The sequence below is a fragment of the Phaseolus vulgaris genome, chromosome 9 (genome assembly GCF_051622355.1).
Source record: "Phaseolus vulgaris cultivar YP4 chromosome 9, ASM5162235v1, whole genome shotgun sequence".
In the NCBI taxonomy this organism is placed as follows: Eukaryota; Viridiplantae; Streptophyta; class Magnoliopsida; order Fabales; family Fabaceae; genus Phaseolus; species Phaseolus vulgaris.
In genome coordinates, this window is record NC_143506.1 from 33,596,944 (window position 1) to 33,612,694 (window position 15,751).

The window sequence follows — 15,751 nt, forward strand, 5'->3', positions numbered from 1 at the left end:
TATAGAATAAAATATTATATTATAATAAAATAATAATTTATTTAGATGTTAAGTGAATGTAAGTGATGTTATTACCGAATTGCAAGAGAGAGAGAGTGATAAATTTTTTATTCTTTCCCCATATTTTTCTGACTTACCTCTATGTTTTGTTTAAAAATTATTGTGCATGGTTTCGTGCCAAAATATTTTTTTATTTTTATGCCATTTCACTGATAGCAAACTGATAAATCTTCCTTCACTTCTATTCCCTTTCTTAAATCAGTGAAACCAAATAAACACTTAGATTTCATACATGTTTTGAACTGATTCGCCATACTAATTATTATGATTAAAACCCAAATTAGCCAATCAATTAATAAATAATATTTTTTTATGTCGTTAATATAAGATATTTCTAATATAATCACATAAATCAAAACAAATAATTAACCCAATTGATATGGTTGAATGTTTGGAACAACATTACTAATGTGCTAACTTTATTCTGTTAATGCCTTTTAAATTATTCTATCATTATTTCTTAATAAAAAAACATATATACTCATAATATTTAATAGGAACAAATAAGAAAGATAAATATATTATTTTATACAAATTATAAACTCTCTTAGAAAGAAGTTTTTTCTCTTATGAAGTGTCTTGTATTTAAGACCAAACTAAAAAAACTCACCACAGGAAGATCCCAAAACATAGGTCATGCATTGAAGACAATATATGTAGATGTTGAAGATGGAACAAGCATGGAAAAAAGAAGAGGAAAGATGAACAAACTCTAGGAGTGTATGTAATATGTAATCACATGAGGATTTGAGAGAAGAGAGAGATGTATTTATTTCTTTTTAAAAACCAAATAATAAACTATTGCAATACTTAGAGTTTTTTTCCTCAAAAAACTTAAATATGGGATCATTTTTATTTTCAGTATTTAAATTTAAAATTGATTATTTTGATATCTATAATTTGAAAAACGAATATTGTTTTAGTTTTGATAATCTTCTACTTAAAATATTGTTGGAATGAATATTTGAAGGAAAAAAAAGGTTAATTTTTTCATCCCATAATTGTTATGAAAGATTGTGTTTCGTACCTGACAGTGTTCCATGTTGCTAAGATATTACCATTGGTTTTTTAATAGGTTTTTTGGTACTTTCCTAACTTACTTGGGGTGCTGGAAAACGATCATTTTGAGTATACGATAGTAATATAATGATACTTTAGCACTTCCGTCTTAAAAAAAAGTTTATTTACTATTCAACAAGTACAATGAAGTATTTTCCTTTTACAGTAAAACAATACTTTATTAAGCTATTTTTTAAACTGCCAAATAAATGTTGAATAACAATAAAAAAATTAATTATTTAAAACTATATAGCAGTAAAATATTTCCTATGATTACTAATATTATTGAGGATTTAAATGAAGTTTGTAATTAGTGACCAATGACCATGGACTGTGATTTGCTCTAAAGCCAATGATAAAAACTTTAAGCCATGATTGGAAAGGATGATTAAAACACTAGCTTTACTTAAATGAAAACTTTTCTTGCCAATGAGAAAGAAACCAAAAACGACTCTATCCCTCATACGCTGAGCAGAATATGCTGATTCTCTGTACTTACTTTCCCTTCAAATCATTACTCATAAACACGTAAATAATTGTCATTATTATAAAGAAAGGAAAAACAGCATGGATTTAAAGAGAAGAACAACAGAAAGTGAAAGGGGTTACACGCCTTAAAGAAACAAATAATTTCTTTTTATAGGATGTGCAATCTCTGTCATGGATTAATACTATTTGCTATTTGCCTAGTCAAGGGATTTCATTACCAAGAAGATTCAGAGAGCTCAACCAAGCCACCCAGCTGGAAAGCAACTTGTATTAAATTGTGTATTTAACAATTCAGAAATTAAAATACTCGTGCATATACCTTACCCTTCACGTATCCACAAGAATAATAATTGATTCATAACTACAAAAGGTCAATACAATTGATATTTTTTGAGCTCCATATAATATACATATGTACGTATATAAATATATATATATATATATATATTAATGTAGATGTTTATAAACAATAATTAAAAATCCTACATACTTTACAATTGATGTATTTTCAATCTTCATTTCCCTATCATCTTCACTTGCTTTCAATTTTTATACAAATGCTGCTAGACAACCAGCAAGTTGACCTACAAACGGACTCTGATACTTTCCTACAATCAAACAGCTAGTTGCTATCGTTCTTCAATTATAATCAAAGACTTAAGCACTTTGCCATTGCTTTCCAATCTGCTCAGAGTATGCCACTCAAGAAGCCCCTGCAAGAAATAGATGCACCAATAAACAAAAAATGTTTGACATAACTTACCATTACGGGATCAGTATGAAAATATTGGACTGAGGATAAAGTTACTAACCAAATCCCTGAGGTTTTCTTAGATTCATTTCTGCAAAATTATCACACAAAATGTTCAATTCTATTTTGACAAGCATAGATGCTACATAAGAAAGTCAGATAAGACGGACAGCGTTTGTAGCTTTCAGCACAAAAAATTAGAAATCAATTACCTTGGTTTTCCTTGGATAGTATCGTTAATTTCATCTGTACTAGGCCTCTGTGGAAATGTAGATAAAATAACATAGTTCTCCTTCCCAGGTGATTCATCCACCCTCTTGTAGAGTTCATATTGGTTTGGATAAGTCATTCTACATCACAAGAAGTTAATTTACAGTACCATATGGTGCGTACTGGCAGAAGATAAAAAAATATCTTTGTATTTTGAGCATATCAAAGATATAATTATCTAATTTGTTTGAATATTCCTTTATTCTCTAAGACTCTTTCATCTTTGCAACTCAAAAAAGCACCCGCGTGCTTAGTACCCCTTCATGTCAGACATATTCCTCCTTGAAATAATCCCAAATTTCATTTGTTATTTTGAAATCCATAATTCTTGTGAAGATGGTCTCAAAAACACTAGAAAAAAAAAACATGACTTTGTTTTTACCTTTTTTTTTTTTTCTATCCTTATGACTTTGATTTGGGCTGTGGTATGATTATGCGACAGTAGGAGTATTTCATAATTCTCTTCCACAGTTTCCAAAAAATCAAATGCCTCCTCATAAATTGCCCAAAGGTCATCGTTTTTCCCATTCTATTTTAGAGGTCTAGTAAGAAGAGGGCTCTATGTCTCTTTGTTGGAACTATGGCAGAGAAAAATAAAATAGGGTAGAAGGGGAAACAAAATATGTTGGTATATTTTGAGCTAAAAGCAAGTAATTTAATATTTTATTGATCAACAATATTTACATTTATAATTATAGAAAGAGACAAAATATAGACTAACAAATTAAAAGATATAATTATCAATAACTAATAGACTTGCTCCTCAAGTAAAAGTGGTAACTGACAGACTTGTTCCTCAAGTAAAAATGTCAGACTATTACGAATTTAGTTGCTCATCAAACTAAAACAAAAATATAGTCATGTGCAATACATAAAGCAAATATTTAACAACATTGTCAATTCCATCATCTAGTTACCCATTTATAGAAGGAAGAGAACATGATAATGTTTTCTGATAGCACCAGCCAGAATAAACATGAATCAATTTGATTGGTTTTTATGAACATATCTTTAACTTTCCTACAGTTCCTAAAAATCCTTTCTGCTGATCAGACAATCTCATTGGATGTTTTGAGAGGCTACTCAATGAGCAAGCCCAGACATGCATGTTTATCTGTCATAGTACACTATGTCTCCTTTTCTTCTTGAAGTCGAGCAATGAAACATTAGATTTATAGAAAAACTTAATGATGCAAATATGGTATTGTCTAACCTGATAGCTCCCATTATGGGATACTGGGTTCCTGCATAATACAGAAGTCGAAAGAAGTAGCAACTTTCAAAAGATGCTGCATACTTGAGTCTCTTGTCCCTCCCTATCGTCTAGTGATTAAGAAGGCAAAGTTATAAGCATACTATTACAAGAATAATTTGTTATCTTCAACTGGGTGATTTAGTACTCACTTGCATTACACCACTAGAACCGGGCAAATCCTGAATTCATAGAAATTTGTCAATTTAATAAATGAGCAAAATAAAATGCAAAAATATCATTTAAAGACGGGTTGCAGTATAAACATAAAATTAACCAAGGACCATGCAACCAAAGATAATTTAAGAAAACTAAACAATCTGAATATATTCTATACTTGTAACGTTAGTTTATTTGCTGGTTTCATCACCTTAAAACGTTAATAGTGTAAAGCATATTTGTAGAAAAGTAGCAAGATGTAATTTACTCAATTTTACTAAAATAGATGTTTTAATTTAATACAAAGACCCAAATGTGCATCAAGTGGTGCTACACATTGCTCTACAAAGAAGTCAGCTATTTAACGATGAATCTTAACATCTAAGAATTGAAATCCAAGATAGCCCAAGAGCCTAAGTTAGCAACCATACTAACATAATACAAAGATACAGAGAATCATTTACTTCAATGTACCCCTTCTTTGAAATAGTGGGTTCCTAAAGAAGATAAAAGGCATTACTCAGGTATTCAACTTTGAAAGCTTTCTCTCACTGACAACCAAATGTTTCTTATCCAAAAATAACTCCCTTTGCCCGAACATACTCCTATTTGTAGGAGCACATAGCTGTAACAACTCTAACAACCGAACTTCCTCTCAATGTTTTTTGACTTTGGGCTCCATTTTGATAGAAATTGATAGTTATGGACATTTATAGAAATTATTTGTGGAGAATAACTACTTTAGAAAATAGTTTGTTCCAGAAACTCCAACAAAAATCACTGATCTGTAGAAAATAACTACTACATGTTAATTTTGTGAGGAAGTTAAGGTGGTTGAACTGCCATCTAGGGAAGAAACTTATTTTGAAGTTCAGAATATTAGCTAAGTTAATCATGAAGGATTCCACTACCAATCGGTTAATTTATTTAGAAAAATAGAAGGTGGACTTCTGCAGGAGAAGTTGAAGCAGGATATGTGACAAGGTTTGGGGGGCTGAACAATATGAAAATCTTTTTCAAGAACTGGCTAGTTGAAACAGGAGGGAATCTTTATTGAATCATTTTCAATTTCTCTCATCACAAGCTAATCGTTTGCCTATGGAACAATATTTGGGTTGTTTTTAGGGTGGGTTGCAACCTCAAATTAAGCATCAGGTGCAAGCTTTTTGTTGAAAATCAGGAAAGAATATTTACATTTAACATATAGAGGTACACAACAGAATATTTAATTTAAGAGGAAACAAGATTATAATTGAACTTTTCGCATTGTCTCAGTCTATCTTTATAATTGAACTTTGATTCTGGAATTGGGTAACAGTGATCCGAAAACCATATTAGACGATGCTCTGTTTTAGTTTTTTTTCTCTAAAATTCATTTTAGAATTTAAATTTTGATTGAAAGTGGGTTTCTTCATTATCAATGAATCCAGATTTGGGTCCCTAGCATTCGAAGTTGAAGATTACTGAACCATCGTTGCGGTCCCTGCTCTATGTTCCTGGATTAGGTTTCACTTTTCTCTTTTGTATTTCCATTCAATTTGAGCTTGTTTACATTTCTGCAATTTACATTTTCAGTTTACAATTCTCATTGGCTTTCTGTCCATCTTAAATCAATTTCAATTTACATTTTCATCATGCTCTATTCTACATTCATAGTCTTTACGTTTCTGTAATTTACAATTTATTTTTCTGCCCTTTACATTTGCAGTCATTTACATTTCCTGCAATTTATTTTTCATCCATTTACAGTTCTCGCAATTTACTTTTAGACATTATCCCTTTCTTTTTCTGTCACACTTTCTAAGTAAAGCCATTAGACAGTCTAATAAGCAATTGCTAACTAAAAAGTCTAACAGTTGTACTTGGTTTCTTTTCTACAAGTCATTTTACTTTTCTACAATTTAGTTTGTTCTTTATTAGACGTTCTCTTTTCACTTTTCATCTTTTGTATAACTACTAGATAGTCTAGTAGACGATAGTCACCTAGATGGTCTAATAGTTGTACTTAATCTTTTTCTTCACATACCTTCATTCATATTGCTCTTTTGTTTTTAGAGTAGGTTTAATTTCAATTTGATTTAGATTCTCACAGTCATTTGGTACAGGGTTTTTAAGTGTCTAATACATTTTCTGTTTCAGTCATTTACTACAATTTCTGTTTCTATTCATTTTGTTCACGTTTCCAGTTCAGAATATTAGCTAATTCCAGTGGATTATAATTTGCCCTTTACTTTTCAATTCTTTACATTTCAAGTGTTGGTAGGCGGTCTATTTGTTTCATTAGGCAATATATTCTAAACTTTGTCTTACCTTCGGATCATTTACGTTTCAAAAACCCAAATTCAAAATCTCCCCATTTAACTTGTAAAGAAAAAAACATTACACAATGAATTCAATCAACATGTTTTCTCTAAGATTCGACCTAGGTTGACCCTATACCACATTAGAAGAGAAACATAGATTTTCTTTGAAAATTGAACACAATTGAAACAATTATCACTCCTCTTATAAACATGGGTTAAAGGCCCAACAAGCTGAAAGCAGATTTTTTGGCAGTCAGTAATGTAATGATAGGAACGGATAGTCAATGACAATTATGGTAGTTATGTGTATAAAAATAACTACTCTAGAAATTAGTTTTGTATCAGCAACCATGACCTCTATTTTTAGCGATCAAACTCTCTAAATAAGGAAATAAAAATAAGTGGAAAAGAATAGGAAAATTCTGAAGATACTTTTCCCTAATCAATAGGAAGATATGGAGGATAATTTTATCCTAATAATCCACTATTTACTGTATCAGTCATTGGTCATCGTCCAAGCTATGACAGTAATAATCAAGCTCTCTAACATAAGGAAATGAAAATATGTTGAAATGAACAGGAAGATTCTAAAAATATTTTCTCCTAATCAATATGGAAATATTGAGGATATTTTTTTTGTAATAATCCACTATTTACAACATTACACACACTTAATAGTATGTCTAACAGCCTCTAATCAAGACACGTCCAGTGTTCCTTTCAGCAGTTTTACATATCTAATCAATTATTCAAAAAGATAGAAATCATTCAAAATCATTTATCAGCATGCAATTGTACTGACTAGACTATTTGGCAATTAGTTTTCGGTGCATAAACTGATTATATGACACAGAACTGTGTCAGATTCAGGTTATCTTCATTTCACTAAGTCAAGACTATCTGAACAACAAGCTGTAAATCATTCAACTATTTCATTAAATAATTTTGAGCTATAATATAGGAACTAGGAACTTAACCTTAAGCCTAGCATTGATTAGAATAACTGGTCTGTGTTCTGCTGCATTGGTCATGGCTCTTAGATCCTGTATTTACAACCTCAAACATTAAAGAGAAAAAAGAGAGAAAAGCATGGGAAAGTTGAAAAAGCATGTATAATCCCTCATGAAAAAGGGGAAAAAAGGGTCAACAAAAATCTCTAAAATATATCTGTAAAACTCCCACTGTATTCACTTACATCAATAATACAATTCCCAACAGCATTTTGAGGAGCCACCAAAATATACATGTCATCTTGCTCCTCAACCTCAGCAGCACCTGAGATTGGAAATTCATGCATAAATAAGATGCCAAATATATTACAGCAGGAGCAAAACTAATTTGTTGTAAAAAGGCAGAGTTAGATAGATATTCTCAATATGAAGTTAGGAAGCAAAGATCTCTTTCAATCCGGATTGCACATATGAATGTTTTTCTTTTTTACATTTATAGGGCATACATATATGATGGCCTGCAGTTAATTCTGTGTGTGAAGTAAGCATTTAATGTAGGAATTGCAAAAAGAATCTGAACTTGACTTGAAATAGAATTAGAGAAATGGATGACAAAGCAAATACAGAGAAGTATAGTTAGATATTAAGACTTAAGTTAGAATCTGGAATACGAAAATATAAGGAGGCCTTTTGTACACAGGGAATTTTCAGTTTCCTGTGAGTCTAGTTCGGAAAGCTTGTTTCCCATATTTGGATTATTTTTTAAAAATATAACATTCCTAGAAAACAGTGTTTTCTTTGGAATTTTTCCAGGTATCTTTTCTGCAAAATTGTTCCAATGTGATAAATAGTAGTTTCTAGTAAAAATACCAATGTTACTTTTTATACCAGAAAACTTTTAAAAAAAAGTATTCTTAGGAATATTTATGACTAACCAAACATATTTTACTTATTTCTAGGAATCATAACTCTCAGGATTCATGATTCCCAAGCACGGAAAAAACTTCCCGACTACCAAGTCCCTCCAAAAGGTGTGCAATATGTAAATACATCAGGGGCATTGGATCAAAAGCTGCATCTGCCAAACCATACATAGTAAAACTAATTGATATACCTATAGAACCAATATTTATGAAGGTTCCTTTTGCTCCATAATCACCCCAGTCCATGAACTCTAAAATCTTACGAGTTCCAGCAAGCTGCAATGGCATTCCAGCAAGAGCACCCTCTCCCATCGACCCTTGTATACAAACCTGCACGATGAAGATGAAGATAATTTAAATAAAAAGAATTACATCTAGCATTTACAGACAATAGCATCATTTTATTCCCCAAACAATGAAAATATTCTATGTTGGAAAAAAAGGAGTATGAAATATACCTTAACCCGTTTTCCATCATCCGCAAAAGAGAGGGCAAGAGCTCGAACAAGTTCCATCAAGGTACCTATTCGATAAACATCCTGTAAACCACAATATATGGTCAAATCAATACATCTAGAAAAATAAAATAAAGAACAAAGATGTCCATACCATGTCTGGGTTCAGCTCAGGAATGTTGATGTCAACCTGTTTGATTTGGAATGACAAACAAAGCATATATTAGCCTAGGATCCAAGGGAATTAAATATAATACCATTCAACATACATGGTAAAAGCTTAATATTTTTCCTTCTGTTCTTCCTACCCTTCATTACTCTTTATCATTGAATATTATGCGTGCAATAAGAATGTTGATTATTTTATTAAAAGTAGGAAGTGCTGCATCACTATTGCAGCACCACAAATCTCATAAAAAAGAAAAAACAATACCAAAGTGAGGATTCTACCTTGATTATCTGTATCCAAAACTGGTAGTTAAAATACTTGTGTGCTTAGTCTCAGTGGGAGATTAAGATAGGATAGTCACTAGTGCTTGGTGTACACATTACAGCAAGAAGTGAAGTTGAGAATACTTGTCTTTGTAATCTGATTGATTGTAGCAGATACCTTTAAGAGTGTCTAAAGGAAAAATTGGATATAACTCATAGTTATGTTGAACCAGAATAAATCCCTTCATTCTTTATTCGGTTATATTTGTGTGTATATAGACTATAGACCATCAGTCATTAGACGGTCTAGTGATCTGCGAAAAAGTTTTAGGCTCTATTCAACCTTCCTTCTAAAGCTAGTCTCCTATAGTTATTTTTTATCTTTCAATCATTATAGATATAACCATTGTTGATCAATAAAATATCAGATTCCTTGACTGCAGCTCAAAACATTACAACGTATTTTGTTTTCCCTTCTTACCCATTTTATTTTTCCTAACATAGTTCCAGCAGTGTACCTATACCATTAGCAATGGCAATTAATATACGAGACCCCAAAATCTGAAGAGACAATCCTAGAATGCGCACCCAAACCTGTACATGGGAATGGTAGTTTTGTCTCAAAGGATTGAAATCAGGTGGCCAAAGAAACATTCCCAAGATCCCTGGATTCAATTGCCTAGTACTTGCGGCCAGAATAGTTTTTAAATCTTCATCATTAGAGAAAGAGAATTCAAAATATCCACGACCAAGGGGAACAATGGACCAAGATCCATTAATTTTCCAAGTTCCTTCTAACTTAAGCTGAAATCCATGAGCTTCTTGGGTCTTTCTCCCTTTGATAGGATAATAGGACTTGTGACATGAAGTTTTGTTGGCAACTTGCTAACCCATCCCGGTATTCTTCCTTCGGAATTGTTATAGAATTTTCATCACCCTTCATACACAATTTAGGCAGTTGTGAGACATTGAAATAGGACCCGTGTAAGGAATTTACATACGAAGGTTTATCCCGCTCGCTTGAAGCTTGATTGTTAGTTGCCACCAAAGGCGTAGGTCACATAGGAAAATCCCTGGCACCATTGGATCCATGGGATCCCAACATTAACTTTCTTTATTTTTTACATTTAAATATACAACATTTTTCTTGGGGCAAACTAAGTAAGAATGACAATGGTTAAAGATATTGCACAGATTTAGAGTCACTCAAATATTTGAAAGCATTAACCAGTTTGCAGACTTGTGACAGTAGTAGTGTCTTACCTTCAACCTAGTTTTACCATCACTGATAGCCCTCTCAGTAGCTTGTAGCACGTCATCATAGAAATATTTCCTGATTTCTCGAGAATGGGGAATGTTGTTTAGTCTAGTAGGAATCCCTCTCCACTTATCCTGTAATAAGCTAAGGAAAAATAAGAAACAATATACCGAGGAGGTTTTTATAGTGCATAAAGGAGTAAAGTATTAAAAACTAAACAGACAAATGCTCACAACTGTCTACCTGGCTCAAAGATGTACGTCCTTTCTTTGTATCAAGAATTGATTTTTCTGAGTTAAAAGAAGTTAGTAAATGAACTTACAAAACATGAATAATGGAATAATGGAAAGGAAAACCCTCTTTTTCCTCAAAATCCAATCCTCAAAGCATTATATTTCACCTAAAATAATCACAAAATTCACCTTCTACAAACACCTTATGTCAGAAAATTCATTAAGATTTTTCCTCAAATTTATACCCAGTTTCCGGATTTTGAACATCTACATAATTTTCTATTTCAATTTTTTCCAAAACCCCTAATTATTTGACCAGATAACAAGGTTGTGGATGGTTTAGGTAATGCAATATTACTAGAGTTAGATTGAAAATTTTTAAAATTGGGGAGTTAAGTTCGAACAACGAATTATTAGATGACCAAAATCGTGCATTGGCTACTGTGCAAGGAACAAAAATGCAAGCCTAAAATTTGTTTCTTAAATATCATGTGAAGGTTAAGAATCTGGAATACACTCCCGTATAAGTTGATGAATTACCTGACTTCCAAATATAAGGGCCGTTTTGTATAAACAAATAAAATATTTTTTCTCATTTTTTATATTTACATATATACCACTCTGCTTTCACAGTTTTCAAACAAATTTTTTAAAACGAAAAAATTGGAAACAATGTGATTCTTTTCAAATTAATTGTCAAAAGAACAAAAGTAGATTTTTTTTTGAAACTGAATAGACTCTAAACTCACAATTCCCAACAAATATATAATGGTTGATGGTTTTAATACATGCTCTTGAAGCTTCATACCTCCAGATTTCATTATTTTTACTTTATCATATTGCAATTGAGATAACAAAGATTCAATTTCTTTGAAAACTGCTTCTTTCGAATGGCTGCCATCAACCTGTGCATGACAAATAAGTTAAATGTGAGTGAACGTCAAGACAAAAGATAGACATATGAGAATGCTAATAGTCTCCAATGACCTTATGAGTTATATTTGAGTAAGAGGAAGATACGGCTTCTGCATTTTGCTTATATATGTTTAGGCGAGATTTGACCTGAAAAGCAATAGATAAGTATACACAAGGTATTTCACAAGGATGTTAGATCCACGTAATCTTAAATAACAATATGACCGAAGCTCGCTAAACGTTTTTTTCCCTTTAAGATAATAACTACATGATACATTTTCTACTTCTAAAGTAGCATTGAAATAAAATAAAACAAAAAAGCTAATGCAATGTCACACTGTAGAATTTAAGTATTTTAATAAATTACACGCAGTGATCCTTTAGAACTCCTCCCTTTACTAACATAAGTGATAATTCACCTTTCATATAACTTCGGACTCTGAATCCTGTTACTACTTCCTAGAAAAGAAAAATTTTAATGGCTATGGTTAACCCACACCTTGCTTGTAGAAATGTGGAGAGAAAGAAACAAAAATCTGAAAGAGTTATATGTAAATCTGATATGCAGCACACATTGAGCAGTTTATGCACATGATTGACACCATCATTATAATGCAATTATGCTGACTGATAAACTTCTTTGTTGATTCAGTTGAAAATAGTCTTAAAAGCACACTATGACTATATGATAATTAAGATCTTTAACTTCTCATAAATATTGTAATAAAACTTGCCATTAACAAAATCAAAATCTCATCAATGGCGACAAGTATTTAGGAAATCATTTCATTCAGAGTCCATCTTTTCCAGCTTCCAATGAGTATAAATAACAAATACATTTTCAAATGATGCAGCTTATGTGAAATACCCACAAAGAGAGCAAAAATAAACAAATAAAAGGAGTGCATATACCTTCTCCTCAGTGTCGTCAGGTCGAGTTATCACCCTTGCATTAACTTCTTCAGTCTCCGGTGGAAAAAAATTTAGATGGTATATCTTCCCTGTCACTGGGTCAAGCCTTCTACCAACACATCTGTCGATCAGAATTTCATCAGGAACCTGAGTATTAGAAATTTAATAACTTAGCGAGGAAGATGAATCTAAAGATTACTGATTCTATTTAAGTATATAACATGTAACATGTCAATAACACCAAATACTATGTCCTATGCCTATTATAAACAAGATTATTCACATATTTTTAAGTAAGAAGTGGACTTTAAACCAACCTTATAAAACTGATTTATATGATCAGGTTTGCATCCACTTATATACTATAAAATAATTTAATTTCTAGTAGATATGGGTCTCCAACACACTTTCACTTCCATCTCCTTTTCATCTCATTTTTTTCCTTTCTCAACTCATCTCATCTATCACACATTTTTCACTGTCCCTCTTCTTTTTCTTCATTCATTATAACTCATCCCTCAAGCACCAAAAGATGAGGTGTATGTCCCATTTCTCTTTACAAACAGGTCACATTTGCACCAACCATGAAAAACTTTAAAAAAACAAATAAAATCCTATTAACCTTAAACGGGATTTTAAATTGCCATTGCAATCATATGAAATTTCTTTTCAATATTTTATGCTATGATTGTGGTTTGCGAGACCCCAAAAGCCTTCAAATTGACAACCATTTTTTAAAAACAATCCCATAAACAACTGCAAATTTAGCAGGTGGAGTTTTTGGAAAGGGGAAAAAAACAAAATAAAATAAACGTTTGACATACATCCAATACTATATACACATCAGGTCGTATCTGCATTTTCTCCAGATTCTGGGACTGGCCCAAACTCCGAGGGTACCCATCAAGAAGCCACCCTTTTTGCTTAGCATCTTCGCGAGACAATCGTGCTGCCACCATCTACAAAAGAACATACATTAACCAAACCATGCATTTTATTTTCATGGCAGAAAGGCTAGGTTTGACAATATTATACAGCTGTCACAATTTCATCAGGAACCAGTTGACCCGCGTTCATGAACTCCTTTGCTTTATTTCCAATTTCAGTCCCAGCTGCCACTTCTGCTCTTAGCAAATCCCCTGTTGATATGTGCACCAATCCAAACTGCACAGCAGAAAACAAACAAACAATTTATTCATTTATTTATTACAACATCAATTACATAATTTATTTATTTACTAATTTTAGTCATTTTTGGACTAATTTTCTACCAAATATTTCTAAAGAAAAACAAATTGCAAGTTAAAATTAGTTTAAAAATTATTTCTTAAAAAAAATAATATATACAAAAATTTTAACAGTGAAAAATTACTTTTAATACTTTTTATATTTTCCGTGCAAACAAACCTTAATTCTTCTTGCTTTTCTTCATTAAATTACTTCCAGAAAAACAGTGAGGCATTTATTAATTGAAAAGGGATGGCACGTAACATGTGGAAGCAACGAACCTTTTGGACAATTAATTCACATTGCGTGCCTTTGCCGGATGCAGGTGCACCTGATATCATCACCTTCAGAGGATCGCTGATGGAACAATTCACTTTGAGCGTCTTGTTAAAGATAATGAGAGATGTAAGGATCCTTGCGTGGTGTAAGAAAATTAGGAATAAATTAGTAAATGATGATAAATAAATGTAACCTTGGTTGTTAACCGCGATAGCGTGTGGCAGCGGAGGTTGCTTAAACGAAGAGGCTGTGTGCAGAAAGAGAAATGGCAGAGGTGTAGACATGAATGGCGGCGAAGGGGAGTGAACGGAAGAGAATGAGAGGTTGTGAAGGTGGTGGTGCGGTGGAAGGTGGTGGTGCGGTGGAAGGAGGTGGGTGTGGAGTTTATCATTGTCTGCTTTCGTTTGCGATGATGAGCCACTCACTCGAATTAGTTGAGTGGTTCACAGCACTCACTACACCCTCTCACAAATGCCACTATTACTTTTATTGTAGAATTTTAAAAAAATGTTATTTTAACAGATAATAAATTTGATTTGCTTAATTCAATTTTTAAAATTGTTCTACAGTAAAAAAAGTATTTTTCTTTTTCGTCATAATCTGATGCAACGTATCATCACTCTACACCAACAATTTATATTTATTAATATTTATATTTATCAATAAAAACGACAAATTTTTGTTATAGTTTTTAAATATAAGAGTAATTCATTATGAACACAAGATAAAGTTGACATTATAAATATGATAATAATTATATAATATACAATTTTAATATACAATGCATTTTGTCGGTCAAATGCAGAGCGCGAGGTAGTTCGCATTGCCACTCCTAGGTTGAAAGCTTTCTAACGAGATATGATTAGTCATGCCAATTATCAATATATTTTTTTAAAAAAGACATAAACATCTAATGCTGTATGGAGTACATTTAGTGCATCTTGACATTCATGTATGTCTAGATGAAGGGAGTTTTAAAGTTAAGTTTTTTAACCGGCAGAAAAAGATTTGCAACGGCTCTTTTCGCAACTCCATATATCCTTATTAAAGAACAGAACAAAGTGATCAAGAGCTATAAAATGTAGTCAATATCATTGTTCAAAGCTTTTAGTTCCCCAAACTTCACAAGAACATTGTTCATATTCATTTAGAAACTAGTAATTCATTGAAAGACACATTTCTCTACTCTAAGAAAAACCTTTGATCTTATACATCACTCTCTCTCTTTGCAAAACCCTTATTTAGGAGTGACTACTTTCAAACAACATTCAAGTTTAGCTAAGAGCGGTTAAATTTCAAAAAATACTTTGGATTGTTTAATCGGAAACTATTACATTCCAAATAATTTTCATATGCTTTATTGTACACGGAAAACACTTCCATATGATTTATTTTCAATTTTTAACTTATTTCTTTTCAATAGTAATAAACTGGGTTTATTGTACATATTTGCTTTAATTTTGCAATTTTGATTTAACATTTGCTCATTATTTCAACCATAAATTTTATATAGATATTACTCTTAGCTTATTCTAGTTGCATCGGACTATAATTTTTTAGAATTTCAAAATGAACATATGATTTGTTGGATTTGGAGCTCCCTGCTATTTCTACGATTTTAAGAAGTGGAGGCAAATTTGAAGAATCTTTGTAAAATAACTCTTGCATATTCAATTCTCTTGCTGATAAAAAAAAAATATTCAATTCTCTTGGTTTTAGTTTAGATTTTTGTAATTAAGCTTATGATCTAGTTAGAACCTCTGTATAGGTGTAATTAGAGTCTCTATTTAGGTGCAGTGTTTAGCTCAAATTTCATAGCATTAA

General features: G+C 31.8%; 1 protein-coding gene and 1 long non-coding RNA gene across 4 annotated transcripts; one reads left to right on the forward strand and one right to left on the reverse strand.

Annotated features, from left to right (window-relative positions):
- Nucleotides 1-1,942: 1,942 nt before the first annotated feature.
- LOC137820717 (adenylate kinase family protein) lies at nucleotides 1,943-14,404 on the reverse strand. 3 transcript variants are annotated; one of them, XM_068624932.2, is made up of 19 exons: nucleotides 14,121-14,404; nucleotides 13,930-14,031; nucleotides 13,457-13,585; nucleotides 13,246-13,380; nucleotides 12,422-12,568; nucleotides 11,582-11,656; nucleotides 11,403-11,499; nucleotides 10,605-10,651; nucleotides 10,367-10,495; nucleotides 8,826-8,861; nucleotides 8,675-8,755; nucleotides 8,408-8,546; nucleotides 7,539-7,618; nucleotides 7,321-7,386; nucleotides 4,034-4,063; nucleotides 3,843-3,952; nucleotides 2,572-2,709; nucleotides 2,421-2,450; nucleotides 1,943-2,321 (listed from the first exon to the last, which is right to left on the reverse strand). In XM_068624932.2, exons 1-19 carry the CDS (start codon nucleotides 14,316-14,318, stop codon nucleotides 2,297-2,299), a joined length of 1,794 nt encoding a protein of 597 aa, XP_068481033.1. In that variant the 5' UTR covers nucleotides 14,319-14,404; the 3' UTR covers nucleotides 1,943-2,296. The 3 variants fall into 3 exon arrangements, 2 of the variants coding, with proteins under 2 accessions (XP_068481033.1, XP_090151279.1); XM_090295153.1 differs by having other exon boundaries at nucleotides 12,422-12,542; nucleotides 14,121-14,335; XR_016515507.1 differs by lacking the exons at nucleotides 1,943-2,321; nucleotides 2,421-2,450; nucleotides 2,572-2,709; ... (2 more) ...; nucleotides 7,321-7,386; nucleotides 7,539-7,618 and having other exon boundaries at nucleotides 8,515-8,546; nucleotides 10,367-10,505; nucleotides 14,121-14,394.
- Nucleotides 5,319-9,032, forward strand: LOC137820718 (uncharacterized). Its single transcript, XR_011082670.1, has 2 exons — nucleotides 5,319-5,545; nucleotides 8,253-9,032. It is a non-coding gene; the product is annotated as an uncharacterized LOC137820718 (long non-coding RNA).
- Nucleotides 14,405-15,751: the final 1,347 nt, after the last annotated feature.